Source organism: Pollachius pollachius (genome assembly GCF_949987615.1).
Source record: "Pollachius pollachius genome assembly, contig: scaffold_136, whole genome shotgun sequence".
Lineage (NCBI taxonomy): Eukaryota > Metazoa > Chordata > Actinopteri > Gadiformes > Gadidae > Pollachius > Pollachius pollachius.
This window is the reverse complement of record NW_027641527.1, coordinates 53,100-69,799: the sequence shown is the minus strand read 5'-3', so window position 1 is coordinate 69,799 and position 16,700 is coordinate 53,100. Positions and strand designations below refer to the sequence as shown.

The 16,700-nt window shown below is 48.7% G+C and overlaps 1 protein-coding gene across 1 annotated transcript in view; it reads right to left on the bottom strand.

The window, feature by feature from the left end:
- Positions 1–1,631: 1,631 nt before the first annotated feature.
- The window catches only part of LOC307091570 (kelch-like protein 29), a gene marked incomplete at both ends in the record, with an annotated part of 62,572 nt that continues 47,503 nt past the window's right edge, over positions 1,632–16,700 (bottom strand). Inside the window, 2 exons of the mRNA XM_079759203.1 lie at positions 1,632–1,812; positions 5,218–5,400. Coding sequence (XP_079615329.1) covers positions 1,632–1,812; positions 5,218–5,400 — 364 coding nt within the window. The remainder of the gene's footprint in view (positions 1,813–5,217; positions 5,401–16,700) is intronic.

Sequence of the window (16,700 nt, the reverse complement as noted above, 5' to 3'; positions counted from 1 at the left end):
ATCGGCACCATACTTCACGTACGGGCGACTGGGATATTTTGAGGCAAGGCACTTGAACATCACCGCCACTAACGACATTGTATTTATATCCTATTTATTCATAATTCTAACGTCCGAGCCGTTGGTTAACTCTGCCCGCTCACCACCAACAGCAAAAGCACTAAATCACTGTGTGTATTTATCTATTCCTCCATTAATATGCATGGGAAACAGACAACGCTCAGAGCTGTCCAATCAGGTGCCAGGAAAGCCTTCTCGCGTTCTCTCTGCTCTTAAAGCTGCGGCGACGTGATCCCACGTTACTTATTCCTTCACACGAGTGGTGAGCCGGCTGAAAACACCACCACACCTTACGCTACGACGGGCCTGCGTGACGCAACACCACCCACCCTTAACTGCAGAGCGGGCTCAGCCAACTCTGAGGTAGACAGGGAGGGACATGCGGCGGGGGGAAGGGCTCCCTGATTTGAAGGAATCGGAAGTAAACATCAACAGCCTATGAAGTCACCAGCATTCGTTGATGTTTCAGGAGTGCCTCGTCAAACCAAGCTCTCGATCCGCCACCCTGAGGGTTGGTTCAACGCTCGGTGCAAGGTGCTGTGTTCAAACTGGGCGAAAAAGCTTCGCTGGTTTGATGCCCGATGTCCGCAGTGCACCTGTGAGCGTCCTTGAGTGAAAGCTTAAACCCTCGTGTTGGCTCCTCCCCAAGCGCTTACCGCTTAAGTCCGTTTGGAAGAAAGGGTTTTTGCCCACGGACTAAATACTAAAATAGTGCGCTTGCAAGGCAAGCACAAAATGGCTCCCGTCCGTGGCGATGTGCCAACATTTCTAATAGTTTTCATATAGGTTTAAATGCATATCTTCCCCTCCACTCACATAAACATCGTGCCGACTCAGCAGCAATTCACCTCTAAAAGAAGTTTGCCAAAAAGTTTGGCCAAAATAGCATGCGCCAAAGGTCAACGTAGACCGTGTCAAAGGTCAAAGTAGCATTTATCAGTGGTCAAAGTAGCACGTGCCACAGGTCAAAATAGACCATGTGAGAGGTTAAAGTAGCATGTGTCAGAGGTCAAAGTAGCATGTGTCAGAGGTCAAAGTAGCATGTGTAAGAGGTCACAGTAGCATGTGTCACAGGTCAAAGTAGCACGTGTCAGAGGTCACAGTAGCATGTGTCAGAAGTCAAAGTAGCATGTGTCAGAGGTCAAAGTATCATGTGTCACAGGTTAAAGTAGCATGTGTCAGAGGTCAAAGTAGCACACATCAGAGGTCAAGGTAGCACATATCAGAGGTCAAAGCAGCATGCACCAGAGGTCAAAGTAGCATGTGTCAAAGGTCAAAAGTAGCATGTGTCAGAGGTCAAAGTAGCACGTGTCAGCGGTCAAAGTACCATGCACCAGATGTCAAAGTAGCATGTGTCAAAGGTCAAAGTAGCATTCACCAGAGGTCAAAGTAGGACGCATCAGAGGTCAAGGTAGCACGTGTCAAAGGTCAAAGTAGCACGTGTCAAAGGTCAAAGTAGCACGTGTCAAAGGTCAAAGTAGCACGTGTCAAAGGTCGAAGTAGCATGTTGCATCAGTGTGTGTGGCCAAAGGTCACGGTGGCCCTAGGGTCCAGCCGAACCCTGAACCCACCTCTCCACGTGGTCCAAGTTGCCCGCGGCCCCCAGCCCGCCGATGGTATACAGCTTGCCGTCGTACACCAGGCTGTTGTGTCGGCAGCGGGCCACCGTCATGCGCGACACCAGGTTCCAGTTGTCCAGCAGGGACATGTAGCACCACACGTCCGCCACAGCCACGCCCGACTCGGTGCCGCCTGCGCGGTGAGAGAGAGCGAGATAGGGAGAGAGAGAGAGAGAGAGAGAGAGAGAGAGGGGCGGGGTGGGGGGGGGGGGGGGGGGGAGAGAGAGTTAGGACAGTCCGGGTGAGCGATATGCATATACCCATGAGATCCGTTGACCCCCCTTTTTCCTCATCATTAAGGAGCCATTGATTGACTACACACATGAGAAGAAGCAGGTCAGTGCGCAAAGTACGTTTTAATGGGGAGAACATCCGACTTGGACCGGACATCTGTCTGGTGGGAATCGCCGATAAGTCAACCACAAGTCAGCCAGCCATTGCGCCATCCCGCCAGTCACCCTGCTCACCAGTCTTCCAGCCCATCCATCCATCAACCCAACCAGCCACCCACCCAGGCAGCCAGCCAGCCAGCCAGCCAGCCAGCCAGCCAGCGAGAGGGCACACCCGGCTCACACACTCTCCGGTGCTCCCCAGCCCGATCAGATCGGCTCCTCAGGCTACGTGCTGTGACACACACTGCCAGCAGCGCTCCAGTGAGCCCCCTCTTTTATGGCTATGAGATCATGGCTCCTTGATTGGGGGAGGCAGCACACGCATCAAACACACACACACACACACACACACACACACACACACACAAATGTACGCACACACACGCACACATATGCACAAACACATACATGCAGGCACGCACGCACGCATGCGTGCGTGCGTGCCTGCATGTATGTGTGTGTGTGTGCGTACGTACATACGCACATGCATATGTGATTGTGTACGTAAATACACACACGCACACACACACACACACACGAAAAACACAGACACCCACGCACGCACACACACACACATACAGGTACGCACACATGCACAAGCACGCACGCACCCACCCACACACACGCACACACACCTCGGAACCGAACTCCCCATTGGCCCTCACCGACCCCTTCGCCCTCTCCATCCCCCCCTCCCCTGGATCTGCAAGCACCCTGCAGACACGTAGTGACCTGTACCCACGTCCAAACACACATTTACATATATATGAAGAGAGAGGATGGAGGGAGGGAGGGTGAGGTGAGGTGGAGGCAGAGGATGAGGAGGAGGAGGAGAAGGTAAAGTTGGAGAAGGAAGAAGGGAGGGAGAAAAGCAGGGGGTTGAGGTGAGGGAGGAGGATGACGAGGACGATGAGACGGTACATGGAAGACTAGTCCTGTTGCTGTTCCAGCTGGTGAATGGCGTGGTTTGAGAGGCGTACAGGGGAACCACGCAAATGTACTATGGAAAGGGGAGGAACTACCGTAGTTCTTGAGGAGAAACGTAAAGGCTTATTATGTGAGAGAGAGAGAGAGAGAGAGACAGAGAGAGAGAGAGAGAGAGAGATACAGAGACAGAGAGAGAGCGAGAGAGAGACAGAGAGAGAGAGAGAGAGCGAGAGCGAGAGCGAGAGAGAGAGAGAGAGAGAGAGAGAGAGAGAGTGAGACAGAGAGAGAGCGAGAGAGAGACAGAGACAGAGAGAGAGAGAGAGAGAGAGAGAGAGAGAGAGAGAGAGAGAGAGAGCGAGAGAGAGAGAGAGAGAGAGCGAGAGCGAGAGAGCGAGAGAGAGACAGAGAGAGGTGGGTGTGAAAGCGAGGTGTGAAAGTGAGGGGCGAAACAGAGAGAGAGTCCGAGCGGTAGCTTTGTAAAGGAGAAGAAATGATCAGGTGTGGACCACTGCGGTGACTGCAGAGTACACAAAATACCAAGGAGAAAAATGAAAGGCTCTTAGAGCGCAGGTCAGGAATAGAACGGTGTTGTCGCTCACATTCGCTCCATCTCCGTGATTTATCAGACGACAGGAGAATACAGTGAATACACAAAACGTGGGCAACTCAATAGCTTGAATTCTCTCTTTGTTCTCTTTTTGTGCCCTTTAGTTTATCGCAAAAAAAGGATTGGAATGAAATAATAATGCTAATCTTCTTTTTTGTTCGATAAATAAAAATACAAATAAAACACTGCGGTTTATATTTTTCCCCATACAAACACCAATGCACGCCAATTTCCTGTTTCCTCTCAACTAAGGCGCTGAGAAACACAGAGCGGCATCACAACAGACGCAGACTCTTCTGAAACGCTTTGGCAGTAGTGCTTTGTGAGAGCTGTGCGGACCCCCTGTGAAGCGGGGGGGCTGTGTGCACAATTGTGCCTTTTAAACTGATTTAACGGTTAAAATGGACACGGCGAGACGCGGAGCACCAGATTGCTTTTACATTTTTTTGAATAAACCATCATCCCCTTAAACTGACAAAATCAGCTTCTCCTCATTGTTGGACATTTAGTCACGACGCGTAAACACGTCCGAAAGTTAACGTATTTTAAACCTGAAACTGAACTTTTGTGGGTGGTCTTACGACTGAAGGTAAAGCACAAGACGGCATCGTGCTCGAACCGTGCAACCGGACCAGTAAAACTACACCGGTCGGTCCGATCGCATCCATTCATTCATTTATTCACGTGTTCATTCTGTGTCGTAAAAACCTCTTCGAGACCTCCACTGGCTCCCTGTAATAGCTTGCATCAGATTAAAGATGATGGTACTGGCATACAAGGCAGTCGATGGAACTGCCCCTGCCTACCTCCAAGCATTAGTAAAGCCACACACCCCAGCTCGATCCCTCCGCTCAACTACCTCAGCTGGACGTCTGGTACCGCCATCGCTAAGAGCAAGCAAAGGTCGATCAGCAAAGTCACAACTTTTCTCTGTTTTGGGACCTCAGTGGTGGAACGAGCTCCCTACCGATGTCAGGACCGCAGAGTCGCTCACCAGCTTCCGCAAAAGACTCAAAACTCACCTGTTCAGAGTTCACCTCGACTCTGCATAGAAACCAATGCACAGCCACCATTGAATGTTGTACGTCCTGGCACTTGTACATTGCACTTATTCAAGGTACTTAATTGTGTAGCATCTACAGTAGTTGCTATCATTGCTTTACACGGGGAATGGGTTAGCCTAGCGATTGTAATACTTGCACGTGGTTCTATGAACGTCTTTACTGTACCGACAGCGATATATTGTTTCACTTCTTATGACAAATGTACTTATTGTAACAAATTCACTTATTGTAAGTCGCTTTGGATAAAAGCGTCTGCTAAATGCCCTAAATGTAAATGTAAAAAATGTAATTTGCTAATTAAAGGTGACATATTATACCACCAGGTGTGAATGTGGTTAGCCATTACAAGCCGTTTTGAAGCAATCACACCTGGTGGTATAATATGTCACCTTTTAGGGAGTATTTTCTTGCCCTCTGGGTGGCTACGGTTAGGGGGGTGTCATAAATACACGGCCTGTAAAGACCTTTGAGACTGTACCTGTGTTTAAGGACTCAACAAATGAAATTGAATTAAATTGAATTGAATTGAATTGAATTGAATTGAATACCTGATAGGTAGATGTTGTCCCCGGACGAGATGACGCTGAAGAACTCGCGGTCGTAGAAGGGCAGGCTGGCCAGAGGGTACCACTTGCTGCTCTGGGGGTTGAAGCACGCCACCGCAGTCAGGGAGCGTTGGTTCATGCCGACGGCCTGGCGCCCTCCCACCAGCACGATGACCTCCGCCACGCCTGGATGGTAGAGTCCCATAGAGCATGAGAGAGAGAGAGAGAGAGAGAGAGAGAGAGAGAGAGAGAGAGAGAGAGAGAGAGAGAGCGAGAGAGAGAGAGAGAGAGAGGGAGCGAGAGAGAGAGAGAGGGAGAGAGAGAGAGGGAGAGAGAGGGGGAGAGAGAGAGAGAGAGAGAGAGAGAGAGAGAGAGACAGAGAGAGAGAGAGAGAGATTCAGTAAGATTTAATCAAACCAAGAAAGAAAAGGACAAAAGGACTTTCAGCGTTTCAGGGTGGAAAGTGTCGCAGAAGCACAATCACCGGCGAAATAACCCAGAGACAAACCGGCCCCACAAACTTTTTCCGTCGCCGCAGACGAATAAAACCCAGCGCATGATGCTTCCATTATACGACACCAACAGAAAAAGATATTGATTCGCTTATATTCTATATTTGAAAAGAAAAACGAAAACCCATTGGCACTCACCATAAGTCATCTTCACACAGGTATCAACCCTTGCCGTCCCGTACGGACAGGCAGACACTGAGAAATAAGCAGCGGGCACCCCAGACGCCTGTTTGTGATTCAGTCGCGCTAGGCCCCCCTTCGCTCTCCGAGTCAATATAGTCCTGCCCCGCCGAGGCAAAAAACTTAATGCAAAGTGGAGAATAAACTTTGCCTCTTTGTCTCTGGGAAGGCGGTGCCGTGTTAAGTGGGGGAAGTATAACTCAATTATGGAGACGGATGGACCTGCCAGATGTTCGGCCATACAGCAGAGCCACCACGTCCCCGCTGTGGATAACAGCGAGCTGACACACGCACACACACACACACACACACACACACACAGTCGCTCTCTTTGTCTCTCTCGCTTTCTCTCCCTCTCTCTCGTACGCACACAAATAAACACACAGGTTCACATGATTCACACCTTCATATCAAGAGACTCGCTCTCTTGTACATACACAGACAATGCAACACACACACACACACACACACACGTTTGTCTTGCACCTTTATTGCACTATACTATTTACCAGAGAGGCCCCTGCCTTGGAGAATCATCAAATCAATAGGTGTGAAGCAATGTGTGTGAGTGTATGCGTGTATTTGTGTGTGTTGTACGTGTGTTTGTGTGTGTGTTTGAGTGTAGCGATGAGTGTCATTCCCCATGTGCACTCTCCTCCCATCCGCTGAAGAGAAGTGTCTCACTGGAAAGGTTGCAGAGAGAGAGAGAGAGAGAGAGAGAGAGAGAGAGAGAGAGAGAGAGAGAGAGAGAGAGAGAGAGAGAGAGAGAGAGACATTCTCATCCATGGGTCAAGTGCACTCCCTCACACCCTCCTCAATTCCCGGGGCAGCCAATACAACCACACGTGTGTGTGTGTGTGTGTGTGTGTGTGTGTGTGTGTGTGTGTGTGTGTGTGTGTGTGTGTGTGTGTGTGTGTGTGTGTGTGTGTGTGTGTGTGTGTGTGTGTGTGTGTGTGTGTGCGTGTCTGTGAGTGCAGTAGTGCACACTATGAAAGGCACCAGTGAGGCGACTGTGGACCTTTCCCTCTCTCTCTCTCTCGCCCTCTCTCTCGGGGTAGGCTTCACTAGGCAGCGGATGAGGCTGGGGAGAAGAAATGAACTCAGTGTATTTTACCAGCAGGGCCATGCAGAGGCCGGTAGGTCGACAGAGCTAGATGGAGCATGGGGGGGGGGGGGTGAGAGAGAGAGAGAGTAGTGAATTTAATCTAATGAGGAACTCACTCTTTTCCAAATTGTGATTAATTCACCTGTAATTCCCCAATATGCCCCACAATGACAAGCTGAAACGTCCCAGTGCTCCGTACTGGCAGCCCAGTATGGCAGTCCTTTGCAAGCTTAGGGACGATGGGTTTCTACATGTTGCTGTTATATCTTAATAAGCTTCGGAAATATACACATGTTGTGTTTTTTGTCCTGCCAATATGGCACTTGAGAGGATGAAGACTCCACGAGGGGAGAGGAAAGCGAGGGGGAGTTAACATGAGTGAGTGAGTAAGCTGGAGAGAGAGAGAGAGAGAGAGAGAGAGAGAGAAGTAGTGGTACAGAGGAGGCGGGCAAGAAGTGTTAGGGAAGCAATAGAAGGAGAGAGGAGAGAGACAGTCAGAGAGACAGGGAGAGATAGATATAAAAAAAGAGACAGAGTAAGAGAGAGTAAAAGAGAAGGGAGAGAGAGGAGAGAGAGAGTCAGAGAGATGGGGAAAGACAGATAGACAGAAAGAGGGAGAGAGTGAGGGAGATATGGGGGTTGGATGCTGGGAGAGAGAGAGTGTGCGTAGAACAAAGAGGTGTGACGAGAGAAGGCGAAAGCACGAGGGTGAGAGAGGTTAGTACAGAGATAGAGAGTGAGAGGTCGAGAGAGGTTACGACGGATATAGAGAGGGAGAGGTCAAGAGAGGTTACGACAGATATATAGAGGGAGAGGTCGAGAGAGGTTACAAGAGAGATATAGAGCGAGGGCAGGAGAGGTTAGAAGAAAGATATAGAGAGGGTTAGAGAGGAAGGTGTTGAAAGACAGTGTTATTAAGAGGCAAGTCTGGCTCACAGTAGATAGAAGTGAGATGGAGAGAGAGATAGAGAAATAGAGAGAGAGAGAGAGAGAGAGAGAGAGAGAGAGAGAGAGAGAGAGAGAGAGAGAGAGAGACAGAGAGAGAGAGACAGAGTGGAAGGGGTTGAAAGCAAGTGTTATTAAGAAGGAAGTTTGGCACAGAGTAGATACAAGTGAAATGGAGAGAGATAGAGAGCGAGAGAGAGAGGGTGAGACTGAGAGCGAGGACGAGAGAGACAGCGAGCGAGAACAAGAGTGAGGAAAAAAGAGCCAGTAAAGAACATTGAGACAAAAACAGGAAACTAAAATGAGGGAAGAAAAAAACACGAAACAAAGCAAAAGCCAAGCCCTGGGTCTCAGCAGCACCTGGATCAATACGGCTGTTGACACACATCCATTGACATTGCCTATCCTCTCTATTGAAAACGCTGGCATTGAGTTGACTTTATCTTATCCTCGCTCTCACTTTCGAAAACTTGGTATATACACCAGCTGTGACGCCTTTCTGCCTCTCTTAAGCTGTTAAAATACACAGGGAGCTCCACCTCGAGATGAAAGGGGAAAGAACATCCGAGGAGACAGGTAGAAAGAAAGGGAGTTGGAGAGAGAAGGAGAGAGAGAGAGATGGAGACGGAGGGAGAGAGAGAGAGAGAGATGGAGACGGAGGGAGAGAGAGAGAGAGAGATGGAGATGGAGGGAGAGAGAGAGAGAGAGATATAGAGAGAGAGAGAGGTAGAGAGAGAGAGGTAGACAGACAGTGAGAGAGAGAGAGAGGGGGGGGGACAGAGAGAGAGAAGAGAAAGATCGAAAGAGAGATCGAAAGAGTGACAGGGAGAGAGGGAGAGAGAGAGGGGGGGGGACAGAGAGAGAGAGAAGAGAGAGAGAGAAAGAGAAATCGAAAGAGTGACAGGGAGAGAGAGAGAAGGAGGGGGGGGGAAGAGACATCCTCTGATTCAAAAGAAAACAGAGGGGAAAGTACACACAGTGACTCTGTAACTTGGCGCTCAGGGCGGCTCAGACTTTAGCGCCAACTCTCTCTCTCTCTCTCTCTCTCTCTCTCTCTCTCTCTCTCTCTCTCTCTCTCTCTCTCTCTCTCTCTCTCTCTCTCTGTCTCTCTCTCTCTCTCGTGGATATTAAAGACACCTCGGTTTCTAAGCATCAGAGTAAAAGGCATAATATGAAAGAAAAATAAAAAAGAGGATTATATTATCCGACACTGCTGATGTGACGATGAAAGAGTTAAGAGCGCGCGTCTAAGAATAGTACCAAAAAATGAAGCTAACAACAAAAGACTCGGGAGGGAAATTGGATTGACTGAATGGTCGAGCGGCACTCACAGCAGACAAATGATGTGCTGACAAAGAAAAAAAAAGATCACCTGGTCGCCCCTACTGTGGTCGCTACCGTGGCAACCTGACCCAGCTTCAAAGCCTTCCTCCTCCTCCACCCCCTCCTTCTCCTCCTCCTCCTTGTCCTTCTCTTCTGCCACTCATAGACCACAGTGTTCTCTCTCTTTTTATACCAATTAGTCCTGTTTTCCTTCGCTTTCAACATCCCGGAAGAGCCGGTGATATTTTCCATCCTGCTGACCTCCGGTCAATGCGCTGTTTATTATTTTCAAGCTTAAGCGTACCGCATCATTTTTAATAAAAGGAAACAACAGCAAGAAGAGTCTAACGAACAGTCCCCGGTCCATCACTTAGCAGCTTCAACGGGAGCCTCTTAAATCTAAATTTACATGAATAACATACATTTAAATAATCATATGGACGAACCTGACTATTATTATTGTCCTAAAAGCTTTTATGTTTAAGTACGACTCGTTTAACCTTTAAAGAAACACCAAGAGCAAGACAAAAGGAAGCGGGTTCTCAGAGTCTACTCTTACTGTACATCAAGGGACCGACAGCTGCCCGTACTGCAGGACAGACCCCGCTGAACCCGGCAGCCTACCGGAGCAAAACGTCCAATTAAGGAGGGTCTTAAGCTACCAGTCATCCCTATCTTTGGTGGGTCGGGAACACGAGACCCGTGCAGAACGACATGTGCTTTTATCATCATCCGGCTCTCTCTCCCCGGGACCTGCAGGGTTTTCCGCTGCCTGTGAGTTTCCACATGGCCGGGCCCGTCAGGACGTATCCAGATCCGGAACGCCGCTGCCGCCGCCGCCTCGTAGCTTTGACCTCGCTAGCCAACGGAGTTTCGAGGAAGGAGCGAGCAAACGCCAGCCAATAGCGTCGCAAAGATAAGCCTGGAAACAGCCCTGGTGTTAAAAAAAAGGACCGAACACAATCTAAAGACAATCTGAACAGGAATCTAACAGCGCCAGCGACCTCGACATAATGGGATCCAGGAACCTGACCCAAGCAACACAATGCAACACAATCTATGGAGATGATCTCCCCATCTAACACTGAGGCGATGCAGTCACCATTTAGCTTAACTTCACAGGATCCGACGCACTCTGATTGAAGGCAAAACAGCCAAACAAACAAACAAAGAAACCCAGGGGGAACACATTATCCCAGCAGACCATCCTACACAACCCAACGCATCCCACACACCCATACTCTAATAAAGCTCTTAACAATAAACACAATGCCTCTGAAGACCAATTTAATAAAGGAACGTGAAAAAAAAAACTGTGACGCACAAATGAATAGAAAAAGCGTTTTCAATCATCTGGAATCTATGGAAGAGGATTAGGGCCACATGTGATAGAAGATGTTTAGTTCTGAGGTTAACTCAGAATCCCAAGGGCGTAGGAACCGGGGGGGACGGAGGGGACGTGTCCCCTCCAATATTGGAGACAGGCGCATTTGTCCCACCTAAAAATTATACCGGGGGGAGAAAAATATTTTATTTTATTTTGAAAGCGCAACACAGCGTCTTGTCACCGCTTCTTATTCTACAAAAACTGGATGATTGAGCGTGCAATTAAAGAATTGATTTGATATTCATCAGTTCATTACTGCCATTCAAAATGTGCTTTCCTTTACAGTTATAAATGTATCTTTTTAGCAGAATAAAATATATTTGTGAATTTTTTCAGTGTAGTTCATTTATGACATATTTCTGTACAAACCATTAACGGATCTGTCAGGTTTCTGATATGTGTCCCCCCCAATGTTAAACTCATTCCTACGCCCCTGCAGAATCCTGACCTTATTGTCATAGGTCTGACTTTAAAATCACATGTGGCCCATGTCCTCTTCCATAGGAGTCAACCCCAAGAAAGTGATGAAAATATAAGAAAACACTCCATTCTTTCAATCTACAATTACAGAGCGTGGGCGAGCGGGGAGTCTGACGCAGGAGGGAGCTCTCAAGACTGACTCGTCTGGAACGTCAAATTGCGGCTGATGGCCTCCCGCGGAGCGTGCCGCGACCGCACATGCACCGCCAGCGCCTGACAGCGTTAGGGCCCGGTGTGGGGCCGGGGCCCGGGGCCCGGGGCCACTCACTCAGAATAAGTGTGACGTGCGAACCCTGGAAAGGATTTACCTCATTCTGCCATAACCTGCTGTCACACCTGGGGGGAGCTCAGGCCCGCATGCACACACACACACACACACACACACACCTGCACTATCCCACACGTGTGCAAACACATACATGCGCGCACACACACAGGGAAAGACACGCATGCATGCACAGGGAAAGAAACATGTTCGCACACTCAGATGCACACACACACACACACGGAGAAAGACACACATTACACACACCCACACACACATTTGGAAAAGACACACACACACACACACACACACACACACACAGTAATAAAGTTGCATCTGGAGGGTGGAGGGGTGGGTGGATGGAGAGGCGGAGCGGGCGGAGGGATATGGGATCAGGATGTCTTTCTGTCCTCCCCCCCTCGGCTACTGCGGGCCTCCCCAATACCGTCTCACCTCGTTATATCTCTCCTCCTCGCCTCTCCTCCTCCAACCCCCACGCTGCTCATCTCCTTCTCACTCCTGCCCCGCAGCTCTGAACCCACCCCCCCTCTCTCTCCCCTTCACCCCACCCCCCTCCCCTCTCTCTCCCCCTCGCCATCACCCAGCCCCAACTCGCCCCTCCCTCCCTCTCTCTTCCTCACCATCACCCCTCCCCTCTCCCCCTCTCTCTCTCCATCACCCTCCCTCCCCACATGCCTTCCCCCTCTCTCCCCCTCTCTCCAATTCTCTCCCTCTCAATCTCTCCCCCTCTCTCCAATTCTCTCCCTCCGTCTCTCTCTCCCTCTCCCTCTCCCAAGTCCTCTCTCCTCCCAGTCTCCCCTCTGTCCTCCCTCACTCCCGTTTTCATTTGCGTACAACGATGGCCGACGCCTCGCTCCCCGCTGTAGCAGCCCCCCAGGGAGACAGTGGTGAGGGGGGGGGGGGGGGGGGTCGGGGAGAATTGAGTGTTTGGCGATCCTATCAGATCCGTCCCAGGGTGCTAATTTGCTGTGTTGGTGATCACATGGCCCGTTGGCTGCAGCTAATGTCAAGGAGATGCAATCTCTTGTGTCAGCGTGTGTGTGTGTGCTTGTGTACGTGTGTTTGTGTGTGTCTATGAGAACAAAACACAGATCAATTCACTAATTGGTAGCAGTGTAGTTTCGCAAATACGACTTTAGACATTACAATCTCAAGACAGACGTGCTCAAATCTGTGTGAACGGAGAGTCTGATTTTCTATCGCTTCATGTTTGTTTTTTTTAGAAATCTCGTGCTGCTGGGGGCGGGGATCTGTAAGCGCCTACTTGGCTAGTAACAGTAAACACAATCCCGGCCAGCAGTAGTAAACCGTGAGAAGGTGTCTGTAAAGGTGTCAAATCAATATCTCTGAAAACCAAACAGGAAAGAAGAAGGCAGTTTCTGGTCTCCAGCCCAGACTCTGTGCCGTCCATCCCCCCCCCCCCTGTTCTGCTGTAACAGCGTAGGACTGCTGGGTACGAGATGAGCGGGGGTGTGTGTACCTCTTTCAGTTAGCGACGTATCTGTAACTGAAATGTATTACCGCCATAACCGCAATAATGGCCTATCTTCTATTATGCGACGCAGTTCAAAGACAACATGTCCGCGCACTTCCCCAAAGACCGAAGAGTAGGGGGGAAATATAACACACACACACTCCCCCTCAACATACACACAAGGCAAAATGATGGATAGGTGCCTGATGAAGACAGCTTTTTTTTGTCTTCAAGGGGCGACCTCTGGTCTGGGTAAGTCAAGGAGAGAGACTTGTCGTCATCAGCCAATCATACACCCCTTTCAAATGGTCGTTGTGAGTTGGATTGAATGCTTGTATGAGTGTGCTTGTATGAGTGTGTGTCAGTGTGTATGCAGTGTGTATTGGATATGTGTGTGTGTATGTGTATGTGTATATGTGTGTGTGGTTGTATTTGTGAATGTGTGGGTGTGTGTGTGTGTATATGTGACTGTGTACGTGTACGTGCATGTGACTGTGTATGCGTTTGTCCATGTGTATGCGTGTTTGTGTGTGTGTGTGCTCGCGTGTGCACAACCCATAACGGTACTTAAATATAATATACCTTCTTCTCTGTACTTCTATCGGTCCATTTACAATCCCTCCTGCTCCTCCTATTTACTTGTGATTGAAAGAATGGCCTTGTCTGGCGGCAATCACTTTTCCAAAAGGTCAAGATGGAGACAGACAATGTTTCCTCAGATTCTCCCCCGGCCTCGCTCCTATAGGAGGATCTATAAGAGCGGAGGCTGGGCGTCATCTCATCCCGACTTAGCTTGTTGATGGTACATTTATGATCCAAGATAGCCGTGTTTGTTTGAGATTCTACCCGATAAGCTGCCCGGAATATCGGAATCCTGGACCCACCGTCTCGCAGCCTCCTGTGAATACCCCAGCACTTATTTTCTCTCCAGCTTTTTTATTTTTCTGTTACTTATTCTCGCTCCCACTTCCAGCCTCTGAATAGAAAGTCGGAATAGGACAAAGAATTCCGACGGGTAGGACCGCTAACTCCGGTAAAGCAAGTCCGAGCAGGATCTGCCCATGGGGGACCGTCCAACCGACAGCGAGTTCCGCTCCGACATTTCTGGCACATTCTACGACGTCCTGTTTGTTTCGTCTACTTTTTACGCTTCTTTCCCCCGGTTTCATGCGGGAGGCCCGAGCTCATCTCACGCTACATCGACTCCGAAAAGACAAAGCAGCCTGAATGATCACCCAGAGCGAGGCACTAATCAACGCCTGCTCAGAGCCAGTGCAGGGCTTCTTTATAATTGTCCTCCGATCCAATCGACAGCCTCCCCTCTTAGTGTCAGACAGGCTCGTAATGGTGCCAGGGGGGGAGAGGTGTAGCCTTGGTAGCTCTAGAGCTCAGGCAGAAAAAAGCAAAAGAACAAAAGAGAGGAAGGAGAATAACTTCAATCACGGAGGGAGATAAACACACAAGGGGAGGAAGGTGGATGGGGGGGGGGGGGAGGGTCAGGAAACGATGTCGTAAAGAAGACAACGTGAAGTCTCGGTGTCGCGTGAGCCGTTGGCCAGCAGGGGGCAGAACCTCGTGAAAACACGGTCTCCCGTCGCTATTTCTTTATTTTATTTTACCGTTCGCCACACGGTGTGAACAACGCGCTCTTCTGGATTTATTACGCTGTGGGATCGGCTGTCTGCAGCGCCGGGCGACTAGCAGAGGTGTAAATGACAAGAATATAATATCACCGTGGGGGTTTTAGCAGTGGAACAGCCAGGGTCTGGTTTTATGCTCTCTGCTGAACGCTTTGGATCCCAGTCGGGGCTGCTGCGGTGATTGTGTGTGAATAACATGAAATTTTCCTTCTTTAGTACGAATACGGCGCGTGAAAAGCGGTGCGATATATTGAGCCAGCAGGTGATAAAACACGCTTGATAACTTTCTGATTGTAATGTTTTTGGATCACGTTCACTGCTGATTAATTGGAAGTCTCCTGCACAACATCCCCTGGTTCTGTCAAGAGGCGTCACGTGGAGATGGGGAGCAGAAAATATCACAGAAACTATTTTTCTGTATGCATCTGATGAAATAGTGTTTGGGAGATATTATATCATTACAAGGGATCAAAGCGGCGTTTAGGGGGTGTTGAACGTTACAGAGGAAAGTATTTCTACCCCTCTTTTGATGCTGCCCCCCATGGTGTGTGTGTGTGTGTATGTGCGTGAGAGGGTGCGTGTGTGTGTTTCATGTTGCACATCACCTTTGAACATTCCCGACGAGGACGTGGAATTGGTCAGTGAGAGAAGCGGTGGGCCTGTTAGCAAGCGTAGCTGTTTCGATTTTGACAGTAACTAAGAGATTTCGTGAAAATGTTCCATCCTGTCTGTGTGTGCCACATAGTTGCCAGACGCAAACACAGACACGCACATAGTTTCAAGCAGGCTTCCATGTGTGTGCGTGCGTGCGTGCGTGTGTATTCATGTCAACATTTGGTGATGTGTATCTGATTGTTTGTGCATGTGTGTTTGCTTGCGCACGAGAGAGAGAAAAAGAGTTTGGGCCTTTCAAACACTTTCTCAAACACTACCATTGAAATCCTCTTATGTGGCTCTGTCAATAGGTAATACTTGAGTATGACTACCCTTATGTTTATTCCCTCATGAGGTTTATTACCACGAGTTGTAGCTTTAATAGCAGTCCTAGTCGCAGTATTAGCATCATGACTCATTTTGCCTGGAGGAAAATGAATGTAATAGGTAAAATATGCCGTCTGTCTCTGTCCATTTGCAAACCTTTTCATCTCAACTTCAGTCACTTCCCACACGGAAAGCGAGCAACATCAAGAACCTCCTTCTCGTGACACACACCGCGTACAGCCGGCAAAACATTTGTGAGCAAACCGCCGGCCCAGTTGCTAAGCCCCTGAATCTAATGACAGCTCATCAGATAGCTCACCCGGAATCTAATTAGTGCTAACACGCTAATGGATTCACATACTGTACACAAGGCATGAGGGATTCACTGAGTGGCGCTATAAGCGTTTCATGGAGCGGATAAACAGTATATATAGAAGACATGTGAGCTCATAAGCCTGTTGTTGGATAGTGGAAAGAGAATGAAAGCGTTAATGACAATATGTTTAAGCTATTGGGAATTGTATATGGTTTAACAAACATCTGGGCTATTATTTGATGTTGTAGGTTGTGTTTTATTTATGGTGTAACTTTGTGTACTGCTGCCATAACTGACCATGGGCTCTCTTGAGAAGCTGATGTTTTTATCTCAAGGGATTAACCTTGTAAAAAAAAGATTACATTTGTATCGGGATGGATAAGCACGCTCATGGGATCACCAGGTCGGCCAGCTCAAATGCCTCTCCTGAAGTCCAGCGCTATGTTCAAATGTAATTAACTTGATTTGTTTATCCGCCTGTTCCTCAACTGAAAAGGTTCCTTTATTTAAGTGAGTCGGTGTGAATGAGCATAACAATTATCCTCTTTGTTTTTCAAAATGTGCCTTGTTAAATATAGTCGACGTGCTGCCATATATACATTGAGATCATATGATAGCACAAGTTAAGTAGTTAATTTCACATAATTGCATGAAGGTAAGATCAAGAAAAAAAATTACAATGCCGCAGCTTGTCTTGTGAGTGAAGCAATGGCTGGCTCGTAGAATAGCTGGATATGCATCGGGCTTTGAGATATTCTTGGTAGGTGTAATTGATAATTAGTTAAATAATAACTAATTACCCAGATTCTAAGTCCAGATCTAAGAGGGCGTTGATTACAACTTTTGCTTGATTAGTC